Source organism: Accipiter gentilis, chromosome 2, assembly GCF_929443795.1.
Source record: "Accipiter gentilis chromosome 2, bAccGen1.1, whole genome shotgun sequence".
Classification (NCBI taxonomy): Eukaryota; Metazoa; Chordata; class Aves; order Accipitriformes; family Accipitridae; genus Astur; species Astur gentilis.
In genome coordinates, this window is record NC_064881.1 from 48,907,860 (window position 1) to 48,918,808 (window position 10,949).

The 10,949-nt window shown below is 39.0% G+C and overlaps 1 protein-coding gene across 1 annotated transcript in view; it reads right to left on the reverse strand.

Annotated features, from left to right (window-relative positions):
* Nucleotides 1–497: 497 nt before the first annotated feature.
* Nucleotides 498–10,949, reverse strand: part of FAM135B (family with sequence similarity 135 member B) — a 217,560-nt gene continuing 207,108 nt past the window's right edge. Inside the window, exons 14-20 of the mRNA XM_049819516.1 lie at nt 10,458–10,624; nt 9,114–9,205; nt 6,283–6,380; nt 5,833–5,984; nt 4,899–5,009; nt 2,323–2,436; nt 498–971 (exon numbers count right to left, since the gene is read on the reverse strand). Coding sequence (XP_049675473.1) covers nt 766–971; nt 2,323–2,436; nt 4,899–5,009; nt 5,833–5,984; nt 6,283–6,380; nt 9,114–9,205; nt 10,458–10,624 — 940 coding nt within the window. The 3' untranslated portion in view covers nt 498–765. The remainder of the gene's footprint in view (nt 972–2,322; nt 2,437–4,898; nt 5,010–5,832; nt 5,985–6,282; nt 6,381–9,113; nt 9,206–10,457; nt 10,625–10,949) is intronic.

The window sequence follows — 10,949 nt, forward strand, 5'->3', positions numbered from 1 at the left end:
CATAAATGTAAACAGAAGAAATGTTAATAGATGTCACTGAAATTTTACAAGTAATCCAATAGACTCCTCTTGGTTTGGCAGCTTCTAACTTGAACAAAATTGTTCCCAACTTTAAGTGTTTTGGGTTTTTTTAGAAGACAAATATCAAGATTTCTTCATTCTATATTAAAAATTTCACTCCTTTCCATTATTTGAATGTATGTATGTTATGATTACCAGTAATGGAACCATCCAAATTTTTTCTTTCAACATATGGAAACATTGAAACTTTCATAAATGTTTTTCAGGCTTCTCAGTTCATCACAAAGGAGGTTTTAACCTGAGTTCATATATCCTTTTTTCCACTTGTGTTAACTACCCCAAAAGTACTACAAATGTATAGCTTTGTTAATGCGTCAATAAAGCATTAAATCAAGGACAGCCAAGTTCCTGGGTTAATATTCAGGAGAAACAGGAATCATATTGGTCCAATCACATTTAAAGAATTAGCCTTTTTATTCTGATTCTGTACTTCAGAAGTGGCTCATGTCTTTATTTGGACAAAGAACATAGAAACTGAAGAGGAATATTTATTTCTTCCAAAAGCACCAGTATTTGGAAGCTTGAATGCCTTAAAGCCATAGCACTTTATTCTCTGAAACGGAAATGGAAATGGAGAGTTTGAAAGTCCCACCTGATCTCATTTCTAACACTGTAATCTTTTGGCTAAGGGATTCTCCTCCACTCAGTGAAAAGGTTTGCCTCTGTTACCCCATACTTCAGGCACTATTTGAAGTAGTTGAGTCCTGCCACGAGGAAAAACTTCTCCAGGAAAAGTTCAGAGTCCAGCACAGCAATGTGGGCAGCCCGGCCTATCAATGTGTTGGCGGTGTTGGGCAGAGCATGGAACACGTTGTGTCTGATCAAAGTGCAGTCCTTCGCCCCAATCAAAGGCTGGAGCAGGTTGTTAATCATTTCTGCATAAACAGGACCTGCAAAAGAGTTTAGATGTCACACCTACATGCCAAAGCTGCCAGATCCCCTCTTTCCTTCCTATATCATTTAATGAGAGTTGCAACGAGACGGAAAATGGAAGCAAGGCCAAAATGCTAGAGATAGCAGTCCGTTTCAAAGATTTGCCAAGTGCCGGGATTCTGTTAATCTACTGGAAGCATTGATCATCTGAAGAGGTCTGCTAAAGCTGCTAGCATGAAGAGTGGGATGCTCCTCAGCATTTAGTCTCATTTCTTCTGTGGTGGAAGGAAACGGTCTTGTTTCCTTCAGGGGAAGAGGGTTGGACTCACACTGCCTGTGAATTCAAATGCAAAAGGGTCTGGCAAGACATAGAGGTCCATTAGGGTTTCTCTGGGGAATCTAATGCAGGAAGGACACCATGCAGATAGTTGAGGAATTTATAGGACAAAATCAATGGCTTGGGAAACTTGTTCTCATAAATGATCTACACTGAATGTAGATCTGGCTCCTGTTAGGTAAAACATCTCCCTGGGAAACAACCACTGGAAGTGAGAGTTAGAAAATTACCTTTTAATTCATATCTGAAGTAGGATAGAAAGAGCTGTAGTTTAGGTATGATGTTTGAAGGCAACCATGTTGGTTATTGGGTCTGGGTGTCTCTTTCTACTTCCAAAGAGTACCTAATTTTCTAGGTAATCACATATGTGAAACGGGTATGAAATTACACTGAACGTTATTTCTGGAAGTGGTACCAAACTGAGCCATGAAACATTTTATAAATGAGGGAGACTGTTAATAACAAAGGCAATACTTGGGACAAGACACAGCCTGAGCTCACAGAAGGGCTAGGCCTCTGATGGCATGAGTCCTGATGTGCTTTACAGATTTTATTACAAACCAATATGAATTTAGATCTATCCCTTAAATTACCTTGCAATCATCCAAAAGCTATTGAAAACAAAGGGACGCCCTCCCCCGACTTTGGATGTGCTGAGAGAGATTTCAGTACGTGAAACAAAGGTGAGACAATGATAGTAAATCAGTAGACTACAGAAAAAACATTGGCAAGAGCTAGTTCTATGATCATCACTTTTAAAAAAATAAATTAGAGGGAAGGGGAAGAAGCAGTAAGAAACCTTTGATTATGACCTGATTGAAATTTGTTTTCATCAGACAAAGAGCTGCTTAAAAGGCTTCTTTTATTGATTTCAGTAATTTCTTTTGGGAAGAGAACACTTTCTTCCTTACCAAATAAACTTTGAGTTTTCATCATGCTGATGAAAAACTGTTCTAATGCAATGACCTCAGTTACACAAAAAACACAATTTCTCAACAGTTTTTTAAATATAGAAAGGATCTTAAACATACCTGTGTGTCTGTCCTTAAGTGCATTTTTGCACATTTCTATTCTTGCTGAATGAAAGGGTACATATCTGTCCTGGGGTGAGGCCACTAACACAACATTTTTAAAGTACTGAAGACCTGTGGCAAATGCATTAAATACATTTATCACAATGATGCACAGCGATCAAAATACAGTGTCAGCATGACTACTTCATGTTTAAACACATTTGAAAATCTACAGTGCAAAATAGATGATAATTAAAACATGCAACACAAGCTTAAGAAGACTCATAATTGCTTAAACCCATTTCTGCTGCTTCTGCAAACTATGTGTTACTTATCAACACTCATACAGGTTAATGATATGTCAACACAAAGAGTAAGAACTGTCTCTGTTTGAAAAAGGTGTTTGATTAAAACCTTAATTTTGCAAATATTTATGCCTCTAAACATTGGAAACACGTGTACAGACCCACTACGGTCAATGAGTGGTTTTGGGTAAATAAGTGTTCACAGGAATGGGGATCACATTAGAAAAATAACACAACAAATTAGTACAATTTTCAAACAAAATAGAGAGAGGGAGGAGAAGAGGAACCAGCTGCACTGCTATGATGTCACACTATTACATCAGTGTTGAGGGAGCCTTGGGATCCAGTCCCTGCATTCAGCAGTCCCTTGCTAAATACACACTGCTGGTACATGGACTGGAAACCAGGAATCCTCCCTCTTCCCTGGAGGCAATGGGGCCACTGATGGACTGTGGAAACAGGCTCCTGCTGCTTGCCCTGTCTGTGGTCTCTTGAGCCCTCCATCCCCCACATTCAGCAGAAAAGTAGGAAAATGGACACAGATGATCTAGTCTACTACTCCAGAGAGTATCCTGAACACAGAAGAGCTGTGGGTTTGACTTTCATCTTTCCTTCCCTCTTATGTGAAAGGGGCCCAGAAGCAAGTCCATTGATTTCTAGATTTTAGTAGAAAAGTTGACCATCACTAGCACAAAGAAGAGTCCTGTTGGCTGCCTTAACTAAGCCTGGCTGAAACTGTTTATCATTTTCTTCTTGTGCAATCATATCAACTGAGCTTGTGACTTCAGTCTGAGGTAAAAGGTAGGAGAAGCAACAGTGAGTGTTACCATATCTAAAATCTTATGTGAAGAAGTTCAATAGGGAATAATGTTTATTTTTTATTTCAAGACAAGAATAAGGAACATTTAAAGAGATTGAGAAGTAGCAGGGACTTCTACTTTAAGAAGAAAGTCAGAAATTGCTGGAGGCTTAAAAAGTTTTCCAGGGAAGTAGGCACAACACTGCTTCCGATATTTCTCCCTCTGTAGATTCTCTCAACTACTTTTGGGAGCAGGGTGCTAGAGTAAGGGCACCTCTATTTTGACTAAGTATGCCAGCTCATATGTTCACATAAGAACCTGCCTACTTCTTCTGATTTTTTGCCTAAGCATCTACCTGGATGGTTCTGACTTTACAGACATCCCTCTTCATAGTAAGTTTCTGCTTTCTGCTTTTACAAGGACAACACCTTCATTTATAGCCTGTTAGATCTCCAGTCTACCAAGCTAACAAACAATGAATCGGTTTGACCCACAATACATTCTTGAGGATTCTTTGCTTGGGAACTTACAATGTGAGCTTCCTGTGTAGACCCAATTTTATTTGAATATGACAGTAAAGCAGACATCAACTGTACTCCACAGAAATGAGAGCCAGGGAATCAAAGGGAAAATTAAAATAAGGAAATTCAAATAATGCCAAGATACCTGTCATTGATTATGTCATGTAGTTTGTTCATAAAATTATGAAACAGCTTTATGTCTGTCAAATTAAGAATTAAGAAGTTGTATTCATCTTAACATAGTCTTTGTTTCCTATTAGCAATGTACCAAAGTATGAGAAAAAAATTAAATATCAAGTAGTGACCTTGTGATTATATACCTAGCAGCAGTTTGCTCACACACAATATTCAAAATAACTCTTAAAAGAAAACATTTGCTTGAACAGAAGGAGCATGCTTCCTTTCCTTTCTTAAGAAAAGCCTGATTTATTTCATTTATTCATGACAGACCAAGGAAAGGGTAAAAAGATCTCTATTTAGACATCATTTTTCCAGTGTGAGGCCATACATCTCTCTCTCAGTAGTACAAAGGTGTCACAACAGACATGAATAAAATTTGCTCTTCATCTCACACAGTCATATTTCCTAGGGACAAGAGATGTTTAAAAAAAATAAAAAAAGGAAAAATGGTTTTCATCTAGTAACATAAATTAAGCAACGGTGGCTTGTCAAGCATGATATTTCTTGCTTGCAGAATATAAACTTAGGTGCATGTTTACTATAGCATGGAGGTCTTATTTGGCGGTAACAGTTTGGCAAATATATTAACTGATAACTGGCACAGAAAAAATGCAGATGAAATACATATTAGGTTTTAGACAGAGCAGCCCTTCTCAAAAGCAAGAGTGTTTAAAGAAAGATCATTAACAAAATGCAGATTTCCTTTACTCCCTGGAGGACATGGCAATCCAGCACAATTCTTTGGAGTAGCCCTTGATAGTTACACAGCCACATCAAGCCCTACTCACCCGTTTTTTGGCTGAGCTGATAGAGGAAACACTTGCGCAGATCTGCATTGTCCCTGAAAGTCAGTTGCAAAAGTGACCCTGACTTTTTCAACTTCTGCATGAGCCACAGACCTGGAATGAAAATCAGTGCATATTTTTATCCTGTTTGCTAATTATCAACCAAGGGAATTAAAGACATGCCTACAGTAAGGGTAGCACTGTAACTCAGTGTAAGCCTGTTTCCTCTTGTATTGCTAATCAACAGGGAGAAAAGTCTAAGGGTCTCACTGGATAGGGGTAATGGCTTTACACTGAAAGAGGGTCGATTTAGACTAGATATAAGGAAGAAAGGTTTTACAATGAGGGTGGTGAAACACTGGAACAGGTTGCCCAGAGAGGTGGTAGATGCCCCATCCCTGGAAACATTCAAGGTCAGGTTGGACGGGGCTCTGAGCAACCTTATCTAGTTGAAGATTTCCCTGCTCATTGCAGGGAGGGGTTTGGATAAGATGACCTTTAAAGGTCCCTTCCAACCCAAACTGTTCTATGACTCATGATTCTATGATTATCCATGTCACAGTAGCATAAACACTCAGGAAGGCTGAACTGTGGGACATTCCATTCCCATAGCACTCTAAGTGTCTCCTTCAGCCTTGGAGATGCTTCTTTTTATTGGCAGTATACAGAAAAGTGGAAGAATACAGTGAAAACAAGGACAACTCTCACTGCTGCACACCCTTGGGTTTTCCAGGGAGCACTGTGCTGGACCTTGTAGTAGATGCTGAAAGCCCCTCTCATTGCATTTTTTTCTGTGTGGGTTCAGTCTTCGGCAAATAATTTCCACAACTTCAGTGTACAAGTCACGTTATTATGATTTATTGCTACCTCCATGTGTTGCTCTCTCATGCACTTTGCCATGGACTGCAGCCAGTCATAGCTTTCCATCAACTCTTACCTGTACTAACCAAAGTACTGTTGTTGTAAAGTGTTCCCAGGTGAGGCCCAGAGAGGGACAGGAAGGTGTGTAACTTGTTGAGGTAATAGCGAAACCTGGGGCGAGTTAGTACAGATCGAATGATGACATTACCAAGGGAATGTCCAATAAAACTGTTGGGAAAGAAAGAATTACATTAACACCAAATTCATCTGTATTTTATTTAAATTAAACACAAGGGTGGCATAAATTGTTCTTGAGGGGACTCTATTGGGGCTTTCAGTAACATCATTTAGTTACCATTTCACTTTTTTTTAGACTAGTAGACACTTTTCCATCTATAACAATGTAAAAAGTCGTCTCACTGATTCAATGGCTTTTGACACAGGGAACTTTTGGAAAAGCTAATTTCACTGAATGCTGCTCATGTAACTTAAACAGTTACAGACTATTAACTATCAGAATGCTTACCTTATTCGGGATATGGAGAGGTTGTACAACTGGATATGCTGAATAATTTCATCCAATAATCGGTCAGTCATTGTATCAAAATCAGCAAAAGTATCAGTCTGGTGAAAAATGGAATAAGTCAGTGAATTAAAATAAATTGCACTTATCACAGACTGATGTTATTTTCAAAGTAAAATGCAAGCAGAAACATAATAACCAGTCCAAATCTTCTTTATACATGCTCAAGGGGGAAGATCGGATTTTTCTCAGTCTCCAGGTCCTCTAAAAACTGAAGTTCTCCTTTGAAAACAGAGTCATTATGTTTCATTTTCAGTTTATTAACAAATAGCTTCCAACTAATATTGCAAACTTACTCAAGACAAGTATTTTCTTTCTCACTTAGCATCAACAGTAACAACAGTACCATGGGTCAGTGTGGGTCACATACCTAACGTTAAAGCCTGTGTGGAAATTCACTGTCCTCAGTGAGCTCGTAGGTAAGGTAAGGCAAAATTTTCTGTCATAGAGTCTCTTTGACTCTATATTGTGCATTTTAGCTTCAAGAACACAACCTGAGAACTCAGGTTAGGACTAGAGTAACATTACACTTTGTAGGGCATGGAAATAGGGATCTCTAGACGACAATTCATATTTTAAGGGGATTAAATTACCTCTTGTGATTGCTTCTCTTTCTCTACTGACTGTGCCTCTAACTTTGGCATGTGTCATGATGGGATAAACCCAGACCTACAATTTATTAATAGTAAGATTAACAATATTAGGCTGAGTGATTCCAGAGTCATAAGTATGATCTTAAAGCAGCCTGACTTGACACTGGTGAGAACTACTAATGCTTAGCTGCTTTGGATACCATATTCTGCACATGAAAGAAAAGCTTTAGGCATTTAGGTTTTAACAGATTACTACGATAAACTAGTTTACAGCATTATACACTGACATGCGGGTTATGCTGATGCTAAGGACGTAATCACAAAATTATTTGGCCATCTTAATGAAATGCTGTGTGTTTGTTATTCAACAGTTATCAGTAAGAGAATGAGCACTAGAGAGAGACAAACAATTTGTTGCTTGCAACAGTACTGCTGGTTGTGATACAATAAAACAAATAATATGTTGTGCGGTCTATACAATTGCAGGCAGATCTTATTCAGAACTGTGTCATTTGGCAATCCAACAGGACTCTAAATCAAATTTGTAACTAATGAGATGCCACAAAAACAATCATCAAATGCTGGAAGAGCTATTCAGAGCAAACATATCAGTAATTAATGCTTTTGTGACACAACTCATCTTGCTAATTGCAGCTCTTGCAAAGGAAAACATGAGCGTATTCACTTTGCAATATGGCCTTAAAATAAATGTTCTCACAAACTACAAACAGTCCACTAACCTTCTGCCTGTTTGTTTTGTCTGCATTGATAATTAATTATTTCCTCCTAGGCTTATTATCCCAAATCTTTCAGGTTGTTTAAAAGTGGAAGAATATCAGCCTGCACATTAATCATAAACAAAACACATCAAGCTTCATATTTCAACTGGTTATATCTCCATACTTTAGTATCATCTCAGCCTGACTGAGCTTGTCAAATGTATCACAACTGAATGCCTAAAAAAAGGGATTTGCATTTTCTTCCATAAGGCAAAATTAAGCTAAATGACTGATTTCTTGGGTCGTTTTCAGTGTGGTTCTCAGAGCAGGGGAAAAAGGGTGTCAGGATTCTTTACAGCATCCAAATAATCATCAAACCATGTGGGTTCTATTTCCAGTGCCTTGGGAACTTTCCCACCTTCCCAGACTATAAGAGCACTAAAAGTTCCCATTATGGGCTTTGGATAATGTTAAATAGAAATGTTGTAAGATGTTCCATTCTCTGAAAACATGAGAGGAGGCTTTGATGCAAGTCTGAAGTGGTGTCCTCATTATTTTCATCTTGCTTACTTTCACTGTGCAGGTCTGCTCCTGACAGAGATGTACACTGCAATGTGGCAAGTTCAATGATTAACACCAACTCACCACTTCAAAATATAAAGCTGTTGAACAAAGAAGGTTGGAAAGTTTTGACTCAAGTTTCTCAACTACTTGTAAATCAGAATAATGTTTCTGACTGGGCACTGGAAATCTTTATCTTGTGCATAAAGTTAGGCATCTGTGTCATAAATATGGGTTCATTGCAGAGCAAAGCACAGAATTCATTTCTGTTTCTCTGCCTAGACTGGCAATGAATTTTTCTGGAAGACGTTTCTTTATCATTCAGGAAATAAATCTCGCAAACTTTGGAACAGCAGAAACAATGGCTGATGCAGCAAAGGGAGCTGACAACACCTGCTGGATATTCCACACCCTCCGGAGAATTTAGCATCACTAAACTTGCTGCTTTCTGTCGGTGCTGCTTTGTCTGGCAACCAACAGGCAGAGGCAGCAGGCTGTGCAACTTCCACCTTTCTGAGAATGCCTGAGATTTCAGAGTCTCTACCCCTCCTTCTCTGTAGTTTCAAGGTTAACAACTACACCTTTCCCATTGATATCAATAACTTGTTTGCAAACTGACAGGATAAATCCATTTTCTTCTTCTAAGGTCTAGTCCTACAGCTGCTAATGTAATTTCCTTTGACTTTAATGCTAGGAATATTTTCTGATGGGTTTGAACACCCTATCAAATCAGACAGGAACAGGACCAGGCCTTTGCACTAAATACTACAGAAAATTCCCTGAATTCCCCGGTGCTTTTGCTTCATTCAGCTCATGAAAAGGCTTTGCTGAAGGCCCTGTTTCAGCAATGTCAACAGTTTGTAGCTGATCTAAAGGAAGACAGAAATTAGCTCTGTACTACCTGATTTCTTTCAGACATTAGGAAGTCCAGTTTTCCACCAGGGAGTCCTAGTTCTATAAAAGTCTTTACGAGCCGCAGATCTGCACTGTTACCTAGAAATAAATGGTACTTTGTAAGATGTAATTCAACAGAAAAATAACTAATATTGAGTCAATTTAATGCATTCATCTTCCTATAAAACTTGACACCAGGGAGCTCTTGCGAAGTGCTGCTAAGACAGCTCACCACACCATAGGATCATGAACTGAAACAGCAGGAGAGCAAGAACACCCACAGCCTGCTCAAGGTGGGGCTGCACCTCACCTCCTGCTGCTGGGGACTGTATAAATGGTGGGGAAGAAAGGGCAAAGATCAGACCCAGAATAATTCTGTCCCCTATTTGCTGAACAGCAGAGGTAAGACAAAAAGGCAAAAAACTGAGGTCTGTCCTTCCACCTTCACAGCTGGTGAGGCTCCCAGGGGACACTACAGCCCTGCCATGGACCTTGGCACACGTGCTGGGGTATAGGGCTGTACCTTCAGATGTAAAACAGCCTGCCTCTGTGTATTCATAATTAGAAATGGTGCTGAAATACTGTCAGAAGGCTCCTAATATTTTGGGAGATGCCCCATTCCATACCAGAAAATTCTGAAGTCTTCTGAAATGTTTTGTTGGAAAAGGAGGTACCTCCACCTCATGAGATGGACATTACTGCCACTGAGATATTGAATAGCAAACGGTCCTTGCTCAAGCCAGCAAGTGTTTGTTTTCCACCTTTCTGAGAATGCCTGAGATTTCAGTCTCTACCCCTCCTTCTCTGTAGTTTCAAGGTTCACGTCTACACCTTTCCCACTGATACCAAGAATTTGTCAAGAGAAGTTTCAAGTTTAACATACGTGTTTTCTGATAGAAAGCATATGTGTAAAAATTCCAGGTCATGCTTCCTCTGCAGTGAATAATGATTTTTATTCTCTCACTTTCTAAGGCCGGAGGCTATCTACACTGTAACAGTGTTGGGGGGATTTAAATAATGTTTTCATCCTGGTGACATACTGCAAAACAACCAAGCATCTGTGGAAAGACAAGAAGAGTTACTGTAATGCACTCCTCCTGCACACAGAAGGACTGATGTACTTTGGTGAGAATTCTGTTTAAACAACAACAAAAGAAGTTGCAGCACCCATTACTTAGAGCAAATATTTAATATTTTCCTAGATCCTTTATTACAATGGACTGAATAACATAACAAGGACTAAATACTTAGCTAAGATAAGACTCCCCATCCTTTCATACTTCCTGAACATCTGCCCTTTTTTTTTGTTTACACCAAAATGACTTGCAAACAGCAATTCTCCTGGCCTTACCATCCAATCCATGGACACAGACAACCAGGTGAATTCCATCTTCCAAATTTTCTTCCTCTTCCTCTGGTGGAAAATACGGTATATCAGAAGCTAGTACAGATAAGTCACTGTACAGAAATCCTTCAATCTTCATTTCTTTTTTAAATTTTTCTTTGGCCTGATAAAAACTGGAGAATACATTAATTAATCACAATAGAACTGCATGTTCAACAACAAACCTTCAGACTAGAAATGAGGAGGCTGGTATTTGCAAGAAGTAATGTTTGCAATTTGCAAGAAATTATGTTTGCAGCTTTCAAGTACAGACCTGGATACTATTTCTTATCTATTCTGATTGAGAGAAATCAGGATGCAGGGAAGAAAACTTATTTCTGAGTGATTTGGCTACGTACATGGAATAGCTAAAGCCCATTAGCACCTCACACCTGCCAGAGGAATGAATGATTTACAAATAATAATTTTCTGGTGGCCCATAACAATGAGACTAAGATA